This window comes from Calidris pugnax, unplaced genomic scaffold, assembly GCF_001431845.1.
Source record: "Calidris pugnax isolate Ruff unplaced genomic scaffold, ASM143184v1 scaffold183, whole genome shotgun sequence".
In the NCBI taxonomy this organism is placed as follows: Eukaryota; Metazoa; Chordata; class Aves; order Charadriiformes; family Scolopacidae; genus Calidris; species Calidris pugnax.
The window spans coordinates 2,663,645-2,690,563 of NW_015090930.1; the positions used below are offsets into that span (position 1 = coordinate 2,663,645).

Consider the following 26,919-nt stretch of genomic DNA (forward strand, 5'->3'; position numbering starts at 1 on the left):
ATCCAAGGGCATCAGTCATTAACACACTGAGCTACATCTGCTTCTTGGCTAAGACTGAAGAAAGACATCTTAAGCTGGAAATCCTGCTTGCTCGCTCACTCGCTCGCTCTCTAGTGCATACGGAAGGGGAAGCATATGCAGCAGCAGGTTCCTTTTTTTTTTTTTTTTAATTCCGAAAGGCTGTCTCACTTTGGAGATGCGGTGACAAGATAATGGAGTGAAAGTCTCCCGTTTTCCAGGGAAGAAAATTACAGGAGTCAGCCAGAGAAAGGAAGGAACAAGTTCAACAACAGCAGAAATAGGAAGGAGAGGACAGTGGTGAAGAACTGAAAATAAAATTAGAGGAAACAGGTGGAAGGCTGGCATAAAGCTGGGAGATATTTTAGGCTGAAAGTGGTTGGGGTGTGGGGGTTTTTTTTCCCTTCTTTTTTTTTTTTTTTATTTGGGAGGGCGAAATAAGAAGTAGGATATTTTAGATTTAAAACAAAGTTGTAAATTTAAAACAACCTCTCTCCATAATGAATTGTCAGTTACTTATTGATTTTTTTAGCTACACAGTCTGTAAACATTTCAAATTAAGTGTGTCTTGTCATGCTGCTCCCCTGCTTGAAGGTAACATTACCAAAAACCCCTCCAAAGCCACATGCAAGGGCCATTGCTGAGGTGGTTTTGGGGGTGAGGAGGCTACCACCACCTCTCCTCCATGACACTGGGTAGTGCACATATTTTTAACCAGATGGTTTTCCTTCTGAGTTATATGCTTTTATAATATGAAATCATTACTCCGCATAATAAGTATTACTACTTCTTTTCTTTTTTTTTTTTTTTTTTTTTTTAAATTCTAAGCTGGTTTTGGAGATCCCTGCAGTAAAACCAGGCTGCTTCAGTGAAGAGCAGCTTCCCCAACGTGTCCTTTTCTCTCTCCCTGCTGTCTCTGCTCTTGCTGCTGCTGACAGAAACGTGTTAGGAAAGCAGAAAGAGAAAATGCCAGCCATCCTGGTAGCCTCCAAAATGAAATCGGGACTACCTAAACCCGTCCACAGCGCTGCTCCAATCCTGCATGTCCCGACGGCCAGGACCATCCCACAGCCCTGTTACCTGAAGTTTGGGAACAAGGTGGAGGTGACGAAGCCATTCTATTCCAGCCAGATTCCTCTCAAAGCACCAAATGGACAAGAAAGCGCAGGAGATGGACTCCCACCGAGGAAGAGCAGCTCGGTAGAAACTGGATTTGACACACAGGTTAGGAGGCAGCAAGTGTTGGGGAGGTGGATACGAGGATTTATTTCTGTGTTGAATGCCTGCAGCAGGTTTGCTTGAGGTGGAGAGCAGTGATGTGAATGGCAGTGAGAGAAGGGGCATGTGTGTGTGTGTGTGTGTGTAATACATCTGTCCACAGCGGTGGGATGTCTTCTGTTCCGCATAGCGGCATGTGTTACCGAGGGGTGGCTTTGTAATTTGGTCAGCGTGGTGGGAGCTGGTGGTGGGGTGCTGAGGGATGGGGCTGTGCATGCCTTCTCTGGTGCCTTCTCTGATGCCTTTGCTTGAACTTAGGGGATTTATGGAAGGGAGATGGTGGAGATGTTGTTTATGGGGTGTGTTCTTTGTGTTCTTTCTGTAGGTGCTCACTGTAACGGCTGGGTTGTGTGCCTGGGCTGGGGAAAGATTGCTGGTTGTCATGAGTGGGGGTGTGTGTGGTCAGGTACTGGATTCCAGCATCAGTGGTGTGAAGGTTTTGTGTTTGTAGTTGTGTGGGGAGGGAATGGGAGGCAGTGCTTGATGTGAAACTGCAATATGCACGTCATTCTCAGTGCAGCTGCATTAAAGAGATGATATAGGAAATGAATACTCAAGTGGAATTGTCTGTTCTAATACTACACATGCATGGCATCACAGGTGCAGCACATTATCAATATGCATTTTTTAAGGTTTCCCTTTAACATATGTCAGTTTTCTATCGCGTTTTTATGTGTGCTGCTCCCCGTATAGGGAGGAGAAATGTTTTGTTCTGCAGCTGGCTTGATTTCTGTCAGCATGGTAGCGTTTCCAGCGGGGCTGGGGTTGGTGCCGGTGCCCCGGTGTGCTCGGCGGGAGCAGAGCGTACGCCGGAGCGTACTACGGGGCGAGTAACGCAGATGGGCTGCTGCAGCAACGGAATTGATTAACCTTAGATCCAGATTGCTGGAGAGCCCTGTGACGTATTCCAGCAAAAAATATTCCAAGCTGCTCCTGCCGATAGCTGAGCCCAGTAGAATGGGCTATCTAATGGGATAGGGAGATAATGACACATATATTATTTTTTCTTTTTCTTTTCCTTCCTCAAGGGATAATGTGTCATCCCTACCATCTAGATTTTTCAATCCGTGCCCTCGTAACCCTATTCTCTTAAGACAAGTGCGACTACTGGCTGGGCGTGTTTGGCCCCATGCCCTGGATTTTAGGATGTGCTGCACTTGGGTTGCTGGTAGACGGGGTGACGTATGGGGCTGCTGGGGCCAGACAAATCTGACTGAGTTCCTGAGGGACTGGGAGCAGGAAAATGAGACAGACTGGTGGCAGGGTGGTGGCAGCAGACAGACTGACCTGTGCATTGCATCTTGTTCTTAAGAGAGAAACAAGTGCTCTTATTTTTATTATTTTTTTTCCCCTTGTGCTAGAGTCTGTCCTTGTGATTGTGAAATGTCAGCAAAATCTCATTATGTGCTGCTCTTTCTCTCAGGCACGCCTCGGTTTCTGCACAGAAATTTACATTCCTGCAGAAGTGATTGTTATTAATAAATACCTTCTCATCTTATAATAGATTATAATCAAAGAGATCCTGGCAATAGTAGCTGTTTGCAGCAGGAAGGGGAATACTATGGTGGTTTTAACCCTTACACAGATGCGGAACAAACCCCATTCTTCTTATATCCTGATGGTGAAAGGGTCTTCACGCTGACATGTTACATTTCAACAGGGAGTGATTTTGGCCAAAAGAATTTCAGATAATTTTGAGTTTTGAATAACTTCAAGCAGTGGGAGAAATCCTAAGCTTTGTCATTCTCAGTAACCTCATTAGGGTAGCTGTATTAGCAGATGACCAGCACCTTTTAAGGTGTGAATCAGTGAGCTTTGTTTTACTCTCCCTTTATCTTGAATAAACGTAGTCCTTTTTTGTTATTCATATTGATCCAGCTTTGATCTCTCTGCCCACATAAGCAGGCGGGTTTTTGCCATTCAAGGTAGTCCCTTGGAACGTGGGTCCATATCTAAAGGGAGATTTTTCCCCATGGGTTGTATCAAGGGCACTGTTCTGTTCCTTTTTCCACTGTCCCTCCCTCCCAAGGGAGGAGGACCAGGATGAATGGACGGATGCCACATGGCATGTCAGCAGCTGAAGCATTTTCATCTTGGAAAACCTTCAGCTACATTCAAGTATAGAAGTGCTTTCTGATGATAAGCCTAGTAAGGCTTAGTCTTAAACACTGCACTAGGACTAAATATCTCAAGAAACATAGACATGTTCTATGAGGATGATCGCTTGCTTCTCTGGATATTTTATCTGAACTACCAATGTGGTCCCCACCATTTTGCTGTCCAGACCTGGCCTTTCCTGTGAGGTGGGAAAGTTATAGTCTTATCTATGGTATTTTGAGTTTAAATCCACAAGTTGGACGCGACACCAAACATTTTGGCACCTATCTTCTGTGGATCTTGGTCCCCTCACAGAGTTTGCAGCCCACAGGGAAGGACACAGTATCCTCCTGTGTGGGTGGAGGGAGAATTAAAGACAGCTTGTGACACTTGAATCAAAAACCAAAGAGAAGGAACAAAAATGAAATCTATTTAACTTGTGCTGTATTCCTTGCTGAGGCTGAACTTGGAATTTTCAGCCCCACACTCTCTCTTGGAGTTAGAGGCATAAGCTATTTCCGTCAAAACCCGAGGTGATATCAGGCCACTTTCAACACAAGTGGCAGAGAAGCTTTGCTTCTGCTCTTCTGCTTAGCAGTTAGAGCGTTCACTCAGAGGGTGGGAGATCTGAGTTCAGTTTCTATTTCAACACGAGGGAGCTCTAACTCCTATCATATCTCTGGAGGGTTTCATAATCAACAAACCACAGGATGTTCTGGGAGTATTTTAGGGAGTTGCTCTTAATCCTCTTCAAGTTGGTCCTCTTTGCACTCCATAATACAAAATGCAGTTGCATGTACAGAATAAGGACAGAAAGCAACTTGACCTCATGTTTAGGACATCTGCTAACAGGGAACGAAATGATGGGAGGGATGAAACAGATAGATGGGATGCCTTTAATTCTTCTCTCTCATCGTGGTGTACATCTACTTCCAATTTGAATTTCTATATGCCTTTTTCCCTGGACTTAGTTTATTGATTATTCTTGAGAAGAGGCCGTGTCTAGTGTGTACTCCAGAGGTCACGATGTGAAGATACTAGACCATGTTCTAATGCTGGTTGAGCATTGTTCAAGCCACTTGCACACCCCTCCTAGGTTCATGAGCTTTTTCTGGTGCCAGGTGGCACTTAATCTTGAGCTTGATTCTTCAGAGACCATAGGCACTGCAGGTGGTATTCATTAAAGTACTCATTTTTAAAAAAACTGCTGAAAACCAAGGTGTCCCACTTGAGAAAGGTTGTGTTTGTGAAAACTTCTTAATATTTTGATTTTTTTTGTTGTTCTTCTTGATATGGTTTTATATGTATAAGCTGGATTTTATAGTAACTGGAAGTTTTGTGCCTTAAGGCCATATAAGGGCAATGTGTTATTTAAAAAGCTGTGCAATTTATAAAAAGCATTCTTCAGAGTATTTCAGAGGCACTTTCCAAAGAAAGGTCTGAGGGTTTTAGCATCAAGCCCATTGTAAATGCTAGTCGGAAATCTTAGGTCGATGAATCATGGCACTATCGTTCCTATTTTATTGTTACTGATATACACACTCCATTCATTTTTCCATATTAAATTCCCTGTGTTGTGCACAACAGTGTCTGACTGTTGCACTGGTGCTTATTTTGTCTGATTTGAAAACGCCGCCAATAAATTGTACCCATATTTAGAGAGCATTGTTTTGGAAATATTTAACTTAGTTACCAGAGAAACTTCCGTCAAGGAGATAGCAAGATACTGATCTCTCATATACAAAATGGTATTTATTAGTTATTCTGAAAAAGTCATATGTATTTGGCTACTAATTTGCATTAGTTATTTAAGACTGAAGTGTTTGCCAATTAGAAGTCCATGGGCATGGTAAAACTGTTCGTGGGATGCAAGAAGGAAGAAGCTGTTTCAGGAATATGGTCTGTTGCCATGTTATTGTGAAAGCCACCGAAGGAGATCATGGCTTTAATTACTGTGTTTATTGCTGCTATGTTGTGTTCTCTAGCCTCTTGATTTTCATTTCTCTGGAGAACCCCAAAAATAATTGCTGTTGGTATCTTAAGTAACTGTAGCAGTCCTAAAAGCACCGCGACCTTACTAAGTCATTGGTCCTACCCTTCCGCTAGAACACTTCAAGTTGACAGGCAAATTGACTTGATATTAAAATATGTGTATTCAGCAATTACCTGTAACTGTCCTTAATGTGGAGCAGGGAGGGGTTGGGGTTGGGATTTCTTATTTCTTTGTAAATGTCTTTGCAATGTTCCTTTGCTGAATGGTGAAAGTGGAAGGCAGATGCTCACTAGATGTTACCATGTTTGCCCTCACTTTTCCCTTTCTCTACACTAGGCAAACCTAATTCTTTGAATCTTTTCTCTTAGGATTTCTAGAACTCTTACAGCTCTCCATGCTATCTACTTAACTCTTTTCGGTTTGCCTAGACCTTTTTTTAAGAATTCAGTTCAAATCTGCATAGATACCATTGTCTGCAATAAAACTATGTTGCTCAGCTAGATTTTTCTTCATGTTGCTTTACCAATTTGTGAAGATGGTGTCGAGTTGGGCATTCTAGATCTGAGGCATTCTTGATCTCCCCATTTTCTAGTCTTACACTGGATTTTTTCTAGTGATTTAGTTCTTCTTTCCCAATTCATGAAGATCATCTACATCTGGGGTGTTCTAGATCTGGGGTGTTCTAGATCTGGGGTGTCCAGTACCCATCGAGATTAGAAACGTCCCTGGGTTTTTCTCATTAGCCATTCTGTAGTCCAAGTCAATGACAATGGTATGGAATGGAGTTGGTAGAGAAGCTCTGTTACAAATGCCTGCAAAAAAATCTATTGGATAGCCATTCCCAGGTTGGTAGCACACTAGTGACAAATTTCAGGGAGTTTTTCAGTCAGTTGTGTGCTGCTTTGGAAGCACTCTAGCTGCTCACAAATTGATTAGTTAATAAGTTGCTCCAGTATTTTTTCACGCTTCAAATTTAGACTCGCATCAACCATTTGATGAGCCACATGTGACTTGGAATCCATTGGCTATTGGTCTCATTGGCTCACTATCTTCATTCCCATGCCATTAGCAATCCAAACGAATCCATATAGTTCAGATATTAGTAATTACTTTTCTATGTTTTAATTAACTTTATCGGAAGCCATTTATACCTCCATATCACTGTCTCGCTAATGTGAAGCTTCATGGATAGAAGGTTTAATATAGCATATTGCAGAGAAATTATGTCTTCCTTTCTCACATGCATTAGCCATTTCTGTACATGATACTGGGCTTCGCAGTTTTACTACAGAACCGTCTTGCAGAAGGGATAGGAATCAAGCAGATCTTAATCTGGACCCAAGTTGAAGTCAGACATACGTCGACTGGTTTCAATGCCATTATGTGAGCTGCTTTGGTGGTGTAAAAATTGGTCTCGCTACCACTGCAGAGCTTATTATAAAAGAAATCATGAGAAATGTGGTCAGTAACACTGGTAACAACCATCAAAGATAGCTTTTTGTGATGTTGGAAGAAACCAAATGAGATCACGTTTAGGATGTGCACAAAGGAGAAATTTTCTTGAAGATTAGGAAAAATCTAATAAAAACTATAGATTCAGGCTATCAAAATATATAATAAAATAATTTTAAATTGGTATTAAAGAGCTTGCTTATATAATTATAGTTATGTACCCAAGTACATTCCTACGAAAAAAACCTTGCTGTATCTTGCTTTCTGATGGATTTTTTTTTGGTCACTCTGTAAGCAATCTGAGGCTATTAAGTAGACAAATTCTTCTTCTATTTATGATTACAGTGGTTTTGATAGTATGTTTATAGATACGTACCAGTAAATATTAAATTGGTAGGGGGTTGTTCCGAATAAAGTGTTCCCAGATAGAAAACAATCTGGAAGTTGTTTTGCTGTGATGGTTAACATGGAAGTTTCAGTGATCGGTCTTTTAATACAAAGAGCTACTCTCTTTTTAATACCCTGCCTTTGAACAAAGATGCAAGGTTGCAGTATAAACTCAGGAGGTTCTTTCATCATGAGGTTTTCGTTCAGAATATGCAAAGGGTCCCTTGGGTTAAAACTTCCATTCAGTTTTCAGTTGTACTGCATAAGGAGTGAAAATGTTGGAGTTTTTTTGCTCTGATTTCAGTTTCATTGTGACAGTTCTTGAGTAAAAGAGCATTTGGTCATCCTGTGATGTTCCTTCCCAAGTTCAGTACCTTCACGGTCAAATTGCCCAGGATGGGATTTCCAAAGATATTTATTGTTGAGCTGGTAATGCTGCTGTTGAATTCACTCAAGGTTTTACAGTCCATGGTTAGCTTTTTGAAACACTCATTTAATATGACCTTTTTTCCTCCTTCTGCTTTTATTTTTTTTGGTTTATGCTATTTCTCTGATCCCTGCTAATAGGTAATATCTAAGAGGCTTCAAAATTTTAATATACTTAACCTAAGAGCGCTCCTTAGAGGTAGGGATATCGTTCTCATTTTAGAAATGAATGGCAAGGCACAAAGAAACTTACCCAAGGTCATAAAGTCTGCAGTGCTACAGAAAATTACTGGCTACTCCCCTGACTATTAGATTATCTTTCTCCTTTGCTGCTACTTGTTAATCAGTTCAAAATGCTTATGCATATGGTGTCCATGTGTTCTCCCTCTGTCCTTGAAACTGTTAGCTTACTCCCGAAAATTACATTTCTTCAGTGAACACTTTCACTTTCTTTGTCCCTGTTTTAGCAATTAATTTTTATCGCCTTCTGCTCTGACGCGATGTATGGCAGCACACTTTGGTCCAGCTGTCCCCAAACCACAAATGGGTTAATTATTATATTGTTTTTCTTGCCATCTTTTCTCCCTGCCTGCCTGTGCCTCCCTGGCTGTGCTGGTGAATGTCTTTGACAGCTTTTAGAGTTTTGCATCTTAACTTTTCCCGGGTTGTTTATCCATCATGTGTTGTACTTCAGTTCTGTTAGACACTCGAGTCTTTGCTGGGGGCTTCTTTGTACTGAAACAGGCTTCAACAGAAAAGCGTTAAGTCTTCCTACCTATCCAACTGCTAACTGATACATCTAATTTTTCAATGTTCAAATATGGATACAATTTTTCTAATTTGAATTTTCTAATTTGAAAAGCAAGCTTAACATGAGGAAACTGAAAGCCGAAGGCGTCTGCGTGTATTGTAGACCTAGCACAGGCACCACTTCAGCCACCACTTAGTGGCTGAAAACCATGCTGGCACGCTTGATGGAACTCATCGTAGAGCAATATTCTCTGGTCTTCTGCAAAATACTCTCATCAAAAATCAGGCGGTATGAAATATGAAACCTCTCCTGAAGGACTCTCCTGGAGATGCAGAGTGGTACAGGGATATTAGTAGAGGAGAACAACAGATACTACTTCTTAAAATACCTTTGAGAAACGTTGTCTACTCTGTAATTTCAGTTTCCAGATTATCCCACCATTGGATTAAAATCTCTGTTTAATTTGTAGAGTGTGTTAATGTTTTTAGCCTGCAAGTCCCTTTTTCCTACTGAAGTGGAACTAACTAAGGAGGGATTTAAATAATAATTATTTTGTGTAAACTTCCCAAACTTGCGACACAGAATAAATACTGTAAGTGCTGGTTAAGAAGATGCATTTTTGAATAAAGTGTTAGTTGGGCCTTTAATGGAAGGATGTGTTTTCTTCCATTTTTTCCCACTTGCTTTCTGCTTGTGTAAGCATTGGGGCTAACTTTCTACTTTCATTCTAGTATCAATCAAGAGATACTCTTAGAATTTAACCCATTCCTTTATTTTTTTTTTTTCTTGCAGCAAACTGTAGAATCTCAACCAAACTCAGAATCATTCTCCTGAGAAGTTTACCTGGCTAAAAATACCCAGCTTGAATTTTATTTTTAGAAACATCTATATTTGAAGTATATAAATGGTCAGATTTTATGTGTATTATTAGACATGAACTGTTGGTACATTTTGTAACAGGAAGCTGCTGGTTTTCCATTCACCAAGAACTGGAATTCAGTCAAACACTTGGCACTTACTTGTATGCCTCTAATTTTATCTGTAAATTGTTCTTGCTGAAATAGTTTGTGGAAACATTCTCAGTTTCTTCAGTTTTGCAAAGCATAGGCATGGAAATAACTGCTAAAACTTAAAACAAATAAACCCTTTATTAAAATAAATAATTGAGAAAACAGGTCACTTATTTTAAAACAGGCTGAGATCTGAAGTCTTACTCTGATTCCACCTTCTTTTCCCTCTTGAAAGTATTTTTAGGTGTGTTATCCTTGGATTATTTTTTCATTTTACTTTGGGGTTATTTTAGAATTGGAAGCAATGTGTGGGAAAACAATACATGAAAGGAAAAAATATCTAACTTCTGGATTTCAAAATACACTTTTACCAGGACTTTTTGCCCCTATGCATGTTCAGTTTTGGATTGTAATGCCATCATATTTTGACAATGTCTTGTTGACTCCCATGGCCTATTCTTAAATTTTACCCTGTGTCCATCCCTTGTCTTGAACGTTTCCTTAAGTCCTCTCCCTATTCTCAGTGTGTGGGGCTTTTTTCTCTACAGCTGTAGCTAGAAGTTGCCATAACCTCTTTCTCATAGGTGGAAAGAGTCCCTAAATCTCCTTATTTTACCTGTCCTCTCACTGATACCGATCCCTTGCTTCTGTCTTCTCCTTTTTGGATTATACCACCATGGTATAATCCAGAAGTGTGTAGTGGTGGGTTCATTCTTCAGGATTGCCTGTAGGTAGCAGACAGTAGCAAGGCTGTGTTGGCAGAACTAGAGGTTGTAAAGAGAGTCCAATAGTAGTTGCTGAGATTTTATTTTATACAAGCAAGAAGGAAAATTTACGGATTGTAGAGACCAAGGAACGAGGGATTGGCGTGTATTGGTTTGGTAGCGATAGTGTTATGTCTGACAAGAAAACACGGTCAAATCTCTGAAACATGAGTTCTTGGGCAATAAGCTGATAGATTCGTTGGCATTTTCTTTGAAAGTGGAAGTTAGTCTATTGATAAAAGTACTAAATACTATTAGTCCTTCCTTCAAGCTCTGGGAGCTCACAGGAGTGGAGGCCAAGGTACTGCTCCCTCCATGGCTTGGCTGGAGGAAGGAAGGGTTCTTAGATATGCTGCTTCGTGTGATGAGGTGAATCTTCCCTGATAGGATCACCAATCTTCTCCTGGAAGTGCTGACCAGGAATTATTTTTATATTGTATTTTTCTGCCAGATATTCTATGTACTTGCCCAGTGGTAGAACACAAAATGGATACCCTGGTGGGATTTCATGTTGCTGATCTAGCTTGTGTGCCAACATTTTATGGTGAATACGGACACTGAGACTTTGTTAAACTTGTGTATCTTGAACCAAATATTGAGAGGTGGGTTCCTCCTTCTTTAGCCGTGTCCACTTGAACCATGTCCACTGTTAGAAACTACAGGTAACCTTAGTACTGATAAGCTAAATACTGCTTTTGTACAAGTATTTTTAGACAACATAGCGGTCTTTCCATATCATAACTATTTTGACTGTTTCTCAGATTATGACATTAATTACCAGGAGGTCATTTCTGATCAACTTCTAGAAGGGGTCTAGCAGATTTGGTGCCCCTAGTTAGGTAGACAACTATCAGGCATAGTATGGCAAGATCAAGCAGATACAAAGATTCACATCGTGTCTTTTGGAGTCAGAACTCGTCCTTAGCCAATGTAGCGTAATGCAGAGTTATATTTTTCTTAGAGAAATGTAATGTGAGAACAGCATTTGTACGTGTGTGTCAGAAGCTAAAGGCCTGGAACAGATGCAGCGGACACATTCACATCCACCGAGATCACTGTGCAGCTTTGAATATACCTGGTGGAAAAAATAATTAATGGCTTGGTCTGGTAAGACAAATTTGATTCAGTTGTAAATTATTCTTCATTTCAAAGAGTCTTATGGGTACTTAAGTCTTCAAAACTGATTTTAAAAGTGTCATGTGTGTTTCAAGATCAAATGTGCATTGGCCATTTGAAGCAATAGCTCAGAAATAGGTTTCTTTTTTCTTACTTGATAACCACGGGCCAGTCTGCTTCTCAGGATGGCCATGCTATTCCAGGCTTGTCTGTGCCTTAACTGGGACGGATTATTTTGGGAAGGATTATTTTCAGCATTTCTACATCTTACTCCTCCGAGATGGGCTCTAGCGCACACAGGAGTCCGGTCCTCCAGGGTAATGTGCCAAACGAGCACTGCCAAAGAAAGCTGGCAGAAAGGTGCCCGTCCTCTAGCGTGGAGCTGGAAAGGGGAGGCAGCAGCGTCTTATTTATCCCTACGCAACCTCACCAGGGGAATTCTAATGAATTTGCTTTAATTAAAAAACAAAACCACTTTCTGCTTTTCAAGAGGGAAGAGCAGTGGTTGCCTAGGATCCCGTTTCCAAGCAGTCAGATACAAACTTCACTCACTGCAGCAATGGAGATTCCTTTTGGTCACCTATAAGAGGTCTCCTTTGGGTCTTTTTACCTGTTAAGGTTTGGACCACGTGTTTTACAGGATTTAGTACTTAGATTCCAAACTGCTGAAAGGAAATCTAGTTGTCATAAGGAGCAGAAAAAAATTGGAAGAGGATCTGTTTATGAATGAAAATGCCATGCAATTAAAATTTAATGATGAAAGCATCTTCTGCAAGTGGGACTAAGCCAGGATTTCCTCTTTTTCCTGTGGTTGCTTCTCATTGTGGTACCAGGCAATGGGAAACACTGTGAATACTGGGATACATGTGGAGGTGCAGTGCCTTTCTGTGAGATGTTTGCCTTTGGGATCCAGTGGTGAGATCCAGGGAGACAGAGGGAAGCACAGATTGACCCCAGGCTCCGGAGGAGACCCTAGGCCCTGAAGGGGAGCCAGGTCTACCTGCTGTGTCCTGTCCTTTCCACCATCTTAGCAAGCCTCAGATGTTGGGCGGTCAGTGAAGGTCCTATAGTGGGCTTTCAGCTGCCTCTGCCACGGATTGCTTTTGGGATCCTGAAGAATATGCACCTGTTGTGGGTTTTATTATGGCTCCAAGTCATTACAGTGGGGAGACTTGGAAGACCAACTCTCTTGGAGGTGACACGAGTTGTGATGCATACGCAGTATTGGGCACTGGGTTGTTATGCCCATGAGTCACACCCACCGGTGGTTTGGTTTATCAGGTTGGATAGCAAAGCAGCAGTATCTTATTTTTAACACAAGGCTCAATCCCAGCCTTGTTGAGGAGGTTACTCACTGCAGCAGGCACTTGAAAAAAAAGGAGAAGGGGAAAAAAGGCATATGAAAGAACCTGAAATCAAAAAGCCAGTCTGCAAAGCTCCTGGACTACTCAATAGCAGGTCCTTCACTGTCCTATGCACGGTTTCAGATTTGTGCTGAAACTTAATCTCTTGGCCACAACAATGTGAACTAGATAAGATTTAGTCCTCTTTATTGCCTCCTGAGCTCTCTGAAATTCAGCAGAAAATGGGGTTTGCATTGAACAAGCACAAATTTTTATCTATTCTCTTCATAGCCTGAGAAATGTCAGTTGGCAGGAGACTTTATGGTAGGGACTGATGCCACCCTCAGCTCCCTGTAGGCTGCTGTGTCAGCATTTCTGAGCTGATGGCCCGTCAGATCCACTCAGTGTTTATTATGCAGCATTAAGCAAAGAGAGATTTGAAAGTTCAGTGTTCTGCTGGCAAATCATTTAAATTTAGATATTTTTGCAGTGGTTTTTAGCAGCTTGTATAAATGGATTTTCAACAAAGAAAAGCCTGGGGCTTTCCATGCAGGTGCGAGCAATACCTGTGGTGGAAGGAGCCTCTTGTAAACCATCTTGTGAATAGCTGCAGCATCACTCGGTGCCGTTACCCTCCCTCCTCCTCTCTTTTCCCACAGCAGCTGAAATGGCAGGGCTTGGTTTGGCCACTGCTTTGCATCACTTACAGCGATGCTGCTAAATGCTGGGCTGAAATGGATGGCAGCTCAGCTTAATTTGCATGATTTAAAATGCCAGCTCGGTTTAATGTAGAGCAGCTGGTATATACTTAACTCCTTCAGGAGAAAACTTTAATACCAGCAGATCGCATTATCCAGGGCTACACTACGTCTATTTATTTATTTATTTATTTCCTCTCTTCACTGCTTCCCAGAACATTCGTAGAGATTGTTTGCAGGTTGCTGGGAAAGGGCTTTGCTCTTTGTAGATATTTTTGTATCTCGCAGAGTTCACAAAGGAAGAAATTGGTCCCACCGTGTGACAAATACTTGTTGCAATTTCCTGAGCATCCACTTAACACTGACCTTAGCAGATAGGACTCTAAATTAAGATGTGACATGATGAAGGATGGCGAGATTAGTTGGAAGAGGGACAGGTGTAGAGGCCTGGATTACATGGATTACTGCATACTCAATTTCTTAGGGTGAAATTTCAAGGTTGAAAATGTCTAATTCCACAATTATGGAATTAGGACGTCCCGTGCCGTCCCTCTGGGTGCTGTGCCAGCAGCCAGAGTCACCTTGTGAGGGAAGGAAGAGTTGGAGGCTCAAAGAATTCCGGCGCTCCCCTGAAATAATTAGCGCAGCCTGAGTGAGAGGATGGAGGGAGCATAATCTTTTAATACCAACCCTTCTCAAAATTGACCTTGTCACAGGCAGATTCAGCTTCTCACAGAGGAACAGATGTGTGATACAGTCACTCTTACTGCGTCAGAAATGCTGGCACAGGATCTCATCCTCTGCCAAAATTCTCTTGCCTTTCCGTAGGCGATGGGCCTCATGCTACAGAGCTCTGATCGTGCCTTTGGGTGAACTCTGGAAATTTTTTATTCTCTCAAGTCACGACTTGAGCTGATTTTTCTTCTCATGGAACAGCAGTTTCAAACGGTCAGCTCTGAAGACCATCATTAATTTGAAGCACAAGTCGTTAAGCTAGAGAGAGAACATATCTGTTCTGTTCTTTTTACATGTGTAAATCCTTCAATATTGCATCTGAAATTTAAGTCCTTCTATTACCCCTTATAAACCTTTGTGTTAGAAGATACCATGTAGTTATTCAGTTGACATCAGGGCTGTATTTGCTGCATAGGACATGAAAGTCAAGTCAGTACAATAGAGAGGCCAAGTCTTCACTACTGAAAACTGATTATTGTCTTTTTTGTTGTGAAAGGGAAACTGCTAAGAAGATGACGTCCTATAATCTTCTTCTACAAATGTGGACAAGATAAATTGCCCTCAGTGATGAAATACTTCGTTATTTCATCTCGTGTTGTCCATGTGTAAGATTGTTAGCAGGCCTGCATGCTGTGGAAGATTACGGCCCTGTATTATATAGTGGAATTATTTAAGTGGTACTGTATTTATACCATAACTCAGTTGGACATCTGAATGTTTTGGGTGTGTAATACCAAATAATTCCAGCCATTTGATGAAAAGGCTTACCGATGGTTACTCTTAAAGGCAGTGAATTTAGCTAAGCGACACGTATCCATTCACTAAATAACCAGAAGCCATTTTGTGAGTTTAGAAGGTGCCGCTGTAGCCGAGTTACAATATTGTGGATTCGTACTTGGTTGTCAGACACCAGGCCAAAACTTCAAACGAATAATGCTCTTTGTGTTTACCAAGTCATGACTTCAGGCTTCTAGAACAGGAGCAAATTAGCCAACTTTTCATTGAGGCTGTGTTTGAGAGCCAAGTGTGAGTTAGGCCACCAGCATCCTGGCCTGGATCAGGAACAGTGTGACCAGCAGGAGCAGGGCAGTGATGGTGCCTCTGTGCTCGGCTCTGGTGAGGCCTCACCTCGAGGGCTGTGTTCAGTGCTGGGCCCCTCACTACAGGAAGGACATTGAACTGCTGGAGCGTGTCCAGAGGAGAGCCACCAAGCTGGTGAGGGGTCTGGAGAACAAGTCACACAAGGAGAGGCTGAGGGAACTGGGCATGTTTAGTTTGGAGAAGAGGAGGCTGAGGGGAGACCTCATTGCCCTCTACAGCTCCCTGACAGGAGGGTGTAGAGAGGTGGGTGTTGGCCTCTTCTCCCAAGGGAATAATGACAGGAGCAGAGGAAATGGTCTGAAGTTGGGGCAGGGGAGGTTTAGATGAGATATTAGGAAGGATTCCTTTCCTGAGAGGGTGGTCAGGCACTGGAACGGCCTGCCCAGGGAGGTGGTGGAGTCACCATCCCTGGGGGTAGATGTGGCACTTCAGGGCATGCTCTGGTGGCTGAGATTGTGGTGGTTTTTTGTGTGTGTGTGGTTGGACCCGGTGATCACAGAGGTCCTTTCCAACCATGAAGATTCTGTGATTCTGTAAATCCTCATCGACCAAGTTCTTGGATGTTTTCAGTATTGTTTGTTTTCTTTTAATAACTAAGGGACAGGTTTGTTTCTTTTAATGCTTTTCCATTGATTAATACAAACTTTTCAGGGATCTAGGCTTGACCTCTAATGCTTCATATTTCATTCCTTGCTATTTTCCACCACAGATATTTTTAACTTACTGTTTTTAGGACTTTTCCAACTGGTCAAAGGTTAGGAAAGCCAGTTCCACCAGACTGGACATGCTGTGAAAAAGCTGGAAATAATGATAAGACTAGTTTTTATGGCACCTTCATTTTGAGCTGTGCCTTCCTGCCAAGAAGGGTTTTGGCCATCAAAGGTCAGGGAGGATGTAGCAGAGAGTGTGGGAGCCCTGAAGACCCACAGGCCACCAGCCTGGTGTCAGAGAAGCCACCTCATTGCTGCCTGCTGTAGTTGGTCAGCAGCAACTCCCTTATCTCACAGGTGTTCTGTGGAGATAAATCCATTATAATTCCAAGCAGCTCAGATGAAGTGATACCTGAAGCTGTGAAATTACCTTAAACAGCTGTGTGACTCTTAAGCCTTCATGCTTCAGTCTGAACTGCTTTTTCCATATCACTGATTTTGTTTTTCCTTAAGGTAATCTTTGAATCAAAGCAAGAGATACTTGATTTAAAATCCATTCCACTAATGATTTATGGATTTTAATAAAACTTGTGAAGATAGAAGGCACATCGATACCTGTTTGTTAGGAGAAGGTTCTCAACTACAACAGGTATCATTACTTTTTTGGCTGTGCTTTCTGAAAACAGTGATTTATCCTTTAATGCTGAGAATAATTTAAAGAGAAGATAAGAATCGAAGAGCTGCATACGCTGTTTCAAATTATAATGAGGAGTTTGTGGGCTGTGGGTTACCATCTGCACTCCACTTCGATGCCATCTGCCCACAAGGAGAAAATCACCAGCAGAGAAAATAGTAGGATGTCCTGCAATTAGGAAGCCACATAACCACCAGTTACATATGAAGACCTTGCGAGATTTGTAATGAAACCCCAGCCTTTGATAGGAGCACTCTGCAAAAGGAAAAGAGGGGTGTTAAAGGAAAAAGAAAAAAAAAAAGCCGTTGAGATTTTGGAGGACTGGAAAAGGGGATTTTAAGCCCCATGAATTGCATGATTGACCGCATTAGTAGAAGCAAGGAATCTGCAGAGTGTTAATTCGTAGCATGTAACACAGTCAACTGAGAACTATCTGTGAAGGCTGAAATTATGCTAATTTATGCAGTTCACATTGCTACTGCAGTTTAAAAATAGCTTCGTTTCTAGAGAACCAGAGCTACCGTATTGCTCTGTGCGGCAGGTTGACTTTGTGTTCAGCTTTGCTAATTTTACCGATTGGAACACAGAGCAAAACCCTACTTAAGTGGTCTTTTTATGTGGAGGTCCAGCTGGTTATACCGCATTGCATCGCTTCCATTCGGGAGGCTGAAAGGAAAACATCAGCCCTCTAGCTTGGAAATGGCACAGAGGTATTAGTGGGTGTTGTGAATAGCTGCAGTGGCAGGCCTGAGGCTGAATAGTTCAGATTAAAGCGTGTTTTGGGTTTTTCGGTGTCTGGTTTTGTCTTGCAGAGCTTGACAGCCTGTCACTCGGATGCGTGGTGCTTTGGAGTACCTTCAGAAGATATCTGACTCGCCTTCTGCCACTCTACACATCGCGGGTTTTAGTGCTTATGGGATGCAAGGGACAAAAAGAGAGGGGGGGGAAAAAAGCCTCCATGTATTGGTTGTGATTAAAACTAATTTTCAAGTTGTCATATTGGAACAGAATTTCCAATGAGTGTGGGTGTAAGTGTGAAATAACAAGCGTATCGCAGCTAGAGTGGGTAATTTCGTATTCTGATTTCTTATTTTAAATTCTGAAGGAGCTAGAATATTTGTTGCAGTTAAAGTCATGATTTAGCTCTACGAATAAAACTGCAGACAGTACTGGAATGGGTTTTAAAGACCAAAGCAACTCAGGACAACAGCTGTTCCTCTAGCAAGAAGGTTGCAATGGGTTCTGCCCACCAGATGATAATCTATCCAGTGGCTTTCCATCTGCATAGATAAATTCTTTGCATCCTAAGGATGAAGGTGCTCAGTTTTAGAAGGCTACAGTGGTGGCTGGAAGCCGAGAAAATATAATTCCTTTTCCTCCTTCTCTTCTACCACCTTCTGGTGTCTGCAGTCACATTTCCTTTCCCAGTCTTGGGATAAGACTTTTGATAAGTGTTAGTGCCTTGAGCCCTCCCCCATTTAGTGGACATCCCTTAACGTCTTGCAGCTGGCTGCTTCTCCTTCCCTCCCAGTCAGCTAACTCAGCTTTTCCAGATTACACTGGGTGGGACTGGCAGCTGTTGCTTATCAGCATTAAGAAGCTGCCCATGAGAGCTGGGTTCCTCCCTGCTGCTTCCCAGTGCAACTCCACATCAGGGAAAGTCCGAGTAGAGCATGTTCTCATGCTGGAAGAAGTAGGAGGCTTCAGGTAGGTGTTTGTTCCAGAGGGGGACCAAGATCTGGGTTCTTTTCTAGATCGTTGCGCTGTCTAGACCTTGGCAGGGCTTTATGGTTTATCATGTGCACTTAAATCAGTTAATATCTTGTAAGGTGAAACAACACAGAGGAGAGAGATGGTGTCGTGGTTTGGGCTGGACTGTCAGCCAATTTAAAATGATTAGTTGTTGACCTATTTTGTAACAACCCTTTCTCTAATTCAGTCCAGGAATGACTGCCAGCCCCTGATGGGGACCCATAGCTGGTGTGGAAAGAGATGTGGGTGTTAATCCAGCTCATTTAACAGAAAAATCTTAGTAGAGAACAGCAGTTTGAATGCAAATTATCCAGGGTCTGCTTTGGGGTTCTGTGTCTCTCGACTGGGTCAGTGAGTGGATCTGTGCAGGCCAGCAGCGTGGCTGGCAGGCAGACGGTGCCCTGCTGCTCTTGGTGGGGCTGGAGTTGGGAGTTACTGGCCCTCTGCAGTCATTCAGCCCTCAGGATCAGCCTGGAAGTAAGTCTGAAAAGCAGATGTAGATCAATGACTATGATTTTTGCCTACCTTATTGCAATTCCAAAGGGGTTTCTGGTGAGCTCAGATAAGAGATGTAACTTCACAGAAGAATTTACCTAGGAATATATTCTTTCTCCAACTCACTTTAAAAGAAACCCCACAGGTTTGTTTACTAAACTGCCTGAGAAGTTTAGAAACTGTAGGTCTGGATGAGGGCAGATGGCTTTTTTGATTTACAGCATCATAATCTAGTGTGATGCCTGCAACTATACTTGTGTTTGCAAGGGGAATTAATTTCCATACACCCAGGCACCTCTGCCTCTTGACCAAACTTTAACAAAATAATTGGTAAAATAAGACCATCAAGTCCTAACTCACTTATATAGAAAACGTTGAAAGCTGAAGAATATGAGCACCCTTTTTGATCTAGCTTTTTGTCCAAATACGGGCCTGGTGTGTTTCTATTGCTCTCTGGTCATCAAAAAGCATCTTCTTTTTCTGCTTTTTCCAGTTACCGTGCAGTTTGGGATGTATGTGCAGGGTTTGGATAGTGAATTAGCAGTGTGTTACGTGCTCTTACGTGAGAGTATATGGCACTGTTTCAAAAATGAAGTTCCATCAAGTTACGAAACAGAATTAATAGTGTCCTGTGATGGCAGAAAATAATGAAGTGGCCTACAGGTAAATGGGAGATTCAGGGGCACATCGTTCTCTCTTTGAACCAAAATACACCGAAGGGGGGTTGGTTGGTTTGCAGAATGGATAGCCTGCACGAGACAGCTGAACCTTCTGCACCAAAAAAGCAGGATTTGCAAGGTTGGAAGGGATCATTCATGGATTCTTGGGAGTTGCTTATGTTTGACTCAATCTTTAAGACTGCCTAATTAAATAGGGATAGAAGTGGGGGCTCTTTTTAATCTGTATGGTTAGTCTGATGCTGAATTGACTGCTAGCGAGTTTAAAAAAGCTCGAGATAGGGCTGAGTGAAAGGGAAAAGAGTAATGATGAGGATTTCCTACAGCTGGGTGGCTGTTGGCCGGGTTAGCTGGGCTGCTATTGCCACCTGGTGGTGTTGAACAGAACCGAAGAAGACCTCGTTGTCCTTCAGTCCTTTCCTCAGAGGAGTTGCATGGGATTAAGTAGCTGTTTGGTATGGATTAGAATTATTATAGATATACACAGATAATTCTTTCAATTAATTTTTTTTTTAAATCCACTTTATTTTATGGCTGTCACTTATTTTGGGCGGAAACAATGATGCAAAAATAAAAACAATTGAGGCAGGGATGGGCTAGTGATTAGTGTTTTAATTTCTCTTAATTCATCCTCAAACTTAATTGTATTAGGTTCAGTGTTGGTGCTCAGCTTCCAGCAAGCAAGTTTCCTTTGAGTTGCCAGACACAAGTACTTGTCTGGCTGGAAATCTATAAAATAAGTATGATTTTTGTGAATCCAGAATCTTGCCTTTCCTGGTACAGGGTGACGTGACAGAAATTGAGCAGGAGATGATGTGATGTCCTCCCAGCCTCGGAGCATCTTTGCCAGAAACACGCTGGGATTTGGTGGCATATGGGAGCAGAGTTAATGAATATCTCTGAATTGCTTCTGCATGGTCCAGTCTCTGCATTACCAGTGCAAATTTGATTTCCGTAAGTGATTAGTGTCTAATCTTGCTGAAATTAGTGGATCATTATCAAATTATGACTTTTTTGCACTTAAGTGACTTAATTGTGTCCTTTCATTATATAGAGTTTTACTGCAATCCTTTTAGTAGGGGAACATGAGTTAAGTCGTAGTTACAAAGGAAAAAGGAGAGCCCTGTTCAGCCCCTTGTGTTTAGTGACAAAACCACTCTCTGTAGCTTAATCTGTAGATCCTCTGTCTCTACAGAACATCTGCATCTGCTGGAGAATTCCAGAGCTCCGGAATGTTTTCCAGTGAAGCAGTGGTGTAGGTTATTTGCTATGAATCTTTAAAGCAGCACTTAAGAGCTAAGGTCATCTTTGTCACGTATGGAAATGGGGTCTGACCTGTGGTGGGGGTCTGACCTAAATGTCTCTTTCCCTCTGTTGGAGCTGCCATGTACAATGCTACACAAATCTCCATTTCGGGGAAAACAAAAATGTAAATCCATTAAAGTCACAAGCTTTTCCTCAGGATTTTGGCTGAAAAATTAAATACGTTGTTAAGAATGAAAGAAAATAATTTTAATAGGGGGAGTGAAGGGGGAAATAATTTGAAGCAGCTTTAATGTCCTTGTATCATCTTTAGGTTTCCAATGAAGCATCACGCCATCTCTTGGTGTTTGAGAGGCATCAGGTCCTATAACTGGGCAGATTGCCGCTGGCCGCAGACCAGATATGAGGACTGAGACTTAATGTATAGATCCCTAAAATGGGTATAGGGGCCACTTGGAGTAATTCTGACTTTTCTTCTCCCATTACCAAAGTCCTTTCCCTGTTTGTTTTTACCAATACAGTTAATAAGGCCAAGTGAGCTGTTTTTGGAGGAGCTGAAATACACCTAAATGGCTCTCCTTGTGTACAAAGTCACTTTCCTCACAAATGGCAAATGCAGATTTCACTCTGCTCTTTCGAGCAGCCTCCCCGCTGTTATTTTCAGCTCCAGGAGTCCATTCTGCCTAGAAAATGTAGTTATTTTGTAACTTGCTGTTCTGTTATTGTTACTACTGAGGCTTATTTGATTTCTAGGCTTATTAGCAGTAATCATAGTTTCTCCTAGAAGCAGTTAAGCCAGCAGGAAGCAGAACGGTCTTTTTGTCCGTCAGTTGTTACCAATTTCAGTTATTAATATTCCCTGAAATGGAAGTCAGACCTTATTTTTCTCATGTGCAATGGGTTGGAGTATTTTTCCCTTCTGGTTCACACATGCCTGATCCCTGTAGTACATGGAAAATGAATCGGATCACAGAGGTCCAACACATGCTGCTTACAGTGGTCCTGGGTTGCAACGTGCAGTAAAAATGAACAAAAGCAAATGTATTGACTTTGAGGTGCCTTTTCTTCAGCAAAGGTTTTGTTTGTAACTGAATGTTTCTAGTCTTTGATGTGGTTCTGCTGGCACACCAGAGAAGAGCGTCAGCCTTCCCAACCCTCCTTTGGACGCCTTCTTGCTCTCCTTCATCCCAGGTTCTGCTCCCGCTGGATGCAGCGGGCAAAAGGTGGTGGCACAAAGGTGGCCACTTGAGCTGGGTACAGCATGGGTTTTTAGGTGGGTGTCACTGCCCCTGTGAGTGTATGGTTTCTCGGTTGAAAGGCAGGCAGTGAGTGGGGTACGGGCAGCCCCAGGGCAAGAAAGAGTTGTCCCCCTGCACTGGGCAGTGGTGAGGCCCCATCTTGAGTGCTGTGTCCAGTTCTGGGCCTCTCACTACAAGAAGGACATTGAGGTGCTGGAGGGTGTCCAGAGGAGAGCCACCAAGCTGGTGAGGGGTCTGGAGAACAAGTCACACGAGGAGAGGCTGAGGGAACTGGGCATGTTGAGTTTGGAGAAGAGGAGGCTGAGGGGAGACCTCATTGCCCTCTCCAACTCCCTGACAGGAGGGTGTAGAGAGGTGGGTGTTGGCCTCTTCTCCCAAGAAACAGATGACAGGACAAGAAGAAATGGCCTCAGATTGCGCATGGGGAGGTTCAGATTGGATATAAGGAAAAATCTTTACACTGGAAGGGTTCTTAAGCATTGGAATGGGCTGCCCTGGGAAGTGGTTGAGGCATTACCCCTGGAGGTATTTAAAAAACGGGTAGACATAGCACTCAGACGCATGGTTTAGTGATGGTTTTTATCAGTTAGGTTGATGGTTGGACTAGATGATCTTAAAGGTCCCTTCCAGCCGTGACAATTCCATGGTGATCTTAGCCCATGCTTGGAGGATGCTGTCCAAGTCCAAGATGAAGTGTGTAGTTAAGCTGTCTGTCAGTAACAGGTGAAAGTAGATTGAAATGAATGTATTTAAGGACACTTTTTTTGAGCTTGCCCTTTAGATTTAAAACCACTCTGTAAAATGGTCTTAAGGGAACAATATCTGACTGGAATATTTCAAACGTAGCCTGGAGGTAACATAAATACAATGCCTCGATTCCCTAGCCTGTGCAATCTTACCTGTGTGTTTCAATTTAACCAAAAAAGAACCCAATTTTTTGTTGTCCAGGAATGCTGTGTCCATGAGAGAAGTACAATATATTTCCAAACCGTAAGAGTATTAGACACCGTTTTTGGAAGGCATCCTGTGGCAGATGTCGCTTTCTCCCCTACTCCTTTCCTGCCAGTTCTTGGACTTTGATGAACCAAAACTGAAGGTTTCTGAAACCTTGGTAGTGCTGTGGTGCAGTTTGCAAGCATTCTTCCCATGTAGCTGTGGGTTTGGGAGAGCTGTGCTGTATCCTGCTGGAAAAGGTCATCTCTATGCTGGTAGTTTGTGTCTCGGAGCAAGGGTGGGTGGAATACTGCTTTTTTGGGCTAAGTACTTGGAGAGTAAACCAAGCAACACTAATAATATTTATCTGCAGAGGAATAGTAGCTCATTCTCAGGTTTGTTTATTTTTATTAGTCTCACTAGTGAAGTGCTGTGACAGTAACAGCACTGAGTCTTCCTATTTTTTTTTGCTGGTCCATGATTTGAACTCGGTGTAGCCAGTCTAAGGGTTGGGAACTAATCTTGTTTTTAGAGACCAGTTGCCTGCTCCTACCTTATGCAAAGGCAATGTGCTAGCTTACAGCACGACGAAAGGTACACGTTAATGTGGTTTGCCTCGCTTCTGCGAGGTGTTAATGCACGATTAAGAATTATTTCTGCTTAGTTTGGTAACTGACTTGTTCTGTCTTGTGAGTGGACTACTTGGCATCTTCCCACCAGAACTTTCAGGGTGAGAAGTCTTGTCATCTTACCAACCTCTAGCCCTCATCCCAAGCACAGAAGAGGTTTCTATCACTTTGATGTGAAGACATCCGGAGGAAAAACCTTCTCTCAAGCATAAGCAAGATAAAGGATAAGGGATAAAGTAGGCACAAGATACGTATTTCAGACCTCAGTCTTAAAATCAGACACAACCAGCTTAGCATTATCTCATATTTTAGGCACTGTTATACAGCACTGGAAAACTCATTGCATTTTATTTCTGCCTTCTTACACGGTCACTTATGAGAATCTGGTCACTGTGAGTTGCAGGCTTAAGGTCGCAAGCACCCAGTGTGTTGTGAAGCTCTTTCTGGGCAGGTTGATGTTCCTCTCTGAAGTAAAGCTGAAAGGAAGATGCATCTCCAGCCCTTCTGGTGATAAAGAATAGCTTTCAGTGCCGACTGCTGCAGGTATATTTTTACTGGAATGAGCAATGTACAATTCAGGACATAGCCAGTCCTGTGGGGTGAAATACTTGCTTTGGTTTATTCTGCAGGTGACCTTTTCAAAGAGAGATGTACAAAATGTAAATGCTGACTTGCACATGACAAAGGGCTAAGGGAGTTTACAAAGTAAACCAACCAAACAAATAATGAGACTGGCTTATACCTCATTAGTGGCCTGATTCTGTACCATCACTTATAATGGGTTTATTGACAAGGATTATAGTAGAGAAGAGGAACGTGTCTGAGCGCTTTATGAAGGTATATTTTTATCGGCAACGTTGAGTAAATGATGAGTGGCACTGCTAAAATCAATTTGAACCCTGTCTTAATAATATCAGGCTTGGGCAACTGCTGTCAGTGGGTATGTTCCTGTCAGGCACTCAGATCTCACTGGGGTTATTTTCATTTAGACGATTGTGTTGAGATCCCTCAAAGTTCTCAGGTGTGATGTGAACAGAAAATAAATTGGAGCACAAAGATAATGTTGAGACCTCTTCAAAAAGCTAGGTATTGCCTTCAGTTTGGGAGCTAAGCCTTTTCATTTATTTTTAATATCAGAACAGGGAACTAACCTATTAAAAGTCAGTTAATCAATCACATGAAGCCACCTCCTGTTGGAAATAAAAAGCACTGCTGATGAGGCATTAGATTTTTGTCTTCACAGGAAAAAAAATTCATGCCATGATTTGTATTCTGCTTAGTGGTTTCTTTACATACAATTTCATCCTCATTATGGTCTAATCGAGAGTGCCTGACAGTAAAAGCAGGCTTGTGGAGTGGAGAACCTGAGCTCATCTTCTGACTTCTACAGACAGTTTATGTGTATCTCTGCTCAGTCTTTTGGGAAGGTGAAAGATTCAAGTCATATGGAAAGTAAAGCTTGACTGGCTGAAAAAATTTGGAAAAAGCCCAGCTGAGTAGAGAAGCATCCTCTCACTGAGGCAGGCAAAGGTCACGACAGAAATTAGGTCCAACTTGGGGTCTGACTCTGCAGGCACTGCCCTCGTTTTGCCAAGTCCTTCACTGGCATAATACAGGGTATTTTGGATAGACGCCTTTGCTCAGTGTAAACCTCGAGATCTGTTTCTTGCTACCTCTCACAATAAATGGGACTGTAGCACACAAGGCTTACCAGGGAATGAGGCTAGGGTTTATTATTAATCTAACTTTAAAAATAATTTTTAAAAAAGCTAACATTGTGGTCGCAACGAGTACATTTTAGGATATTCAAAGCATGTTTTCACACTGTTTCAAAAATCTCTTTAATAGCTTAAAAGTAGTTTTAGAATCTCCTCCTTAGGGCATGGCCTAACATTAGTGAAAGAATATTTAATAAAAATTAGATATGTTTAATCTTATGTAATAAACCAAGTCTGATTCTTTTCTGCCTTGCAGCTCATGCAGTTGCTAGTTCCAGAAATTGAATATGAAGGTCAAATGCTAAGTTATGTGGTCAAACTTCAAAGCAAAGAAGAGTTGATCCAATATATCTTAATTGGATTTTTTCTTTTTCTTTTTTTTAATCATCATATTAAGGTACACTCAGAACAGACTAATAATAATTTTAGTACAAAGGTGTATACAGCTAATTAGACACCCAAGCGGTGTGAAGTGGTGCAAGTAGGGGGGGAAAAATATTGCTTGTGTTCTAATATGACTTATAACTAAAAACCTATTAAGTGTTTAAGTGAACTCCAGACAAAATGCTGATGTTATGTTATAAGATAACTTATTTATTTTAGTAAATCCCAATTACTCTGTTCAAATCAGACTAGGCTGCAAATCGTAGCCTAGATTTGGCCAATATGGGGAGCAAATTAAACCGATTAGCACTTTCTTTTCCACTGTCATGTCAATATAGATCAATTCATTTTAGAACAATTTGAAGTAGGCTGAAAACAGTAATAAAACCCCTTTTGACACTCATGGGCTCAGAATATGCTCTGTTCACGAGTCCAATATAAAGTGAACTTGGCAAAATGCTCCTGGTTGTTTACAGTGGGGCATCCTCTGGCTTCTTTCTGTTTATTCACTATCATAGTTTGAGATACAGAAAGATAACAATGCCAATAAGCCATGGGAATAATCCTTAATGATAATAACATATGGGAAAATAAGATGATACTCAGAACCTATGTTCATAGCTCTGTGCTATTTTAATAATCCACCAAAAACATAAACCAAGTAGATTAACTTTTACAGTAGAATTTTTGTGTTTATTTTCAAGCAAGTGATAATCCCTTTAGAAGACGAGATGCATCAGCTTCAGAGACTAGAAGAGCTTTGCTTAGATAAAAGTTGTTTTCAGGACCCCTACCTAGGCAGCTCATCACTTGTTTACCCTTAAGAGCAATCTCCCCCTTTTAAAGTAGTAGGAATATGTTGAGATACGGGTGTGTGTATCCAGCATCATGAAGTAGAATTTGTGCCTGGAGCACTCTTTCATGATAAATATCATCTTTTTTAGTTCTTTCTTTGCCATTAGCATTGCTGCTTCTGTCCTCAGTACTGTTCCTTGCACGCATGTAATCCAGCCTACAGAGACCGAGCAGCTAAGGAACGTCTTTAGTTGATTTGTAGTCTGCTGCAAAATCTTTTGAGCTTGCAGCTATCTTGGTGTTTTCTTAATTGACAAGATTGAGGATATGGCAGTATGTATGCAGGATGAAAATTGAGACAGAAATTGAAAGCCAGTGGCGAAGATGAATTTCAGGTATCTCCTTTTTCTTTTTTTTTTTTTGAGAATAAATGTGGAAATTGTTAAGCAAACTTTATTTTCCAGTTATTGGACTTAATCTGTGACATAGTAAACAAAAAAC

At 41.8% G+C, this 26,919-nt stretch overlaps 1 protein-coding gene across 3 annotated transcripts in view; it reads left to right on the top strand.

The window, feature by feature from the left end:
* NAV2 (neuron navigator 2) overlaps positions 1 to 26,919 on the top strand; it is a 429,887-nt gene that overhangs the window by 194,693 nt on the left and 208,275 nt on the right. For 2 of the 3 annotated variants that reach the window (XM_014951611.1, XM_014951612.1), the window contains exon 1: positions 820 to 1,242. The exons of the other annotated variant lie outside the window; for it this stretch is intronic. In XM_014951611.1, coding sequence (XP_014807097.1) covers positions 985 to 1,242 — 258 coding nt within the window. In that variant the 5' untranslated portion in view covers positions 820 to 984. Of the gene's footprint in view, positions 1 to 819; positions 1,243 to 26,919 lie in introns of those variants that run through there. 3 annotated transcript variants of the gene reach the window in all.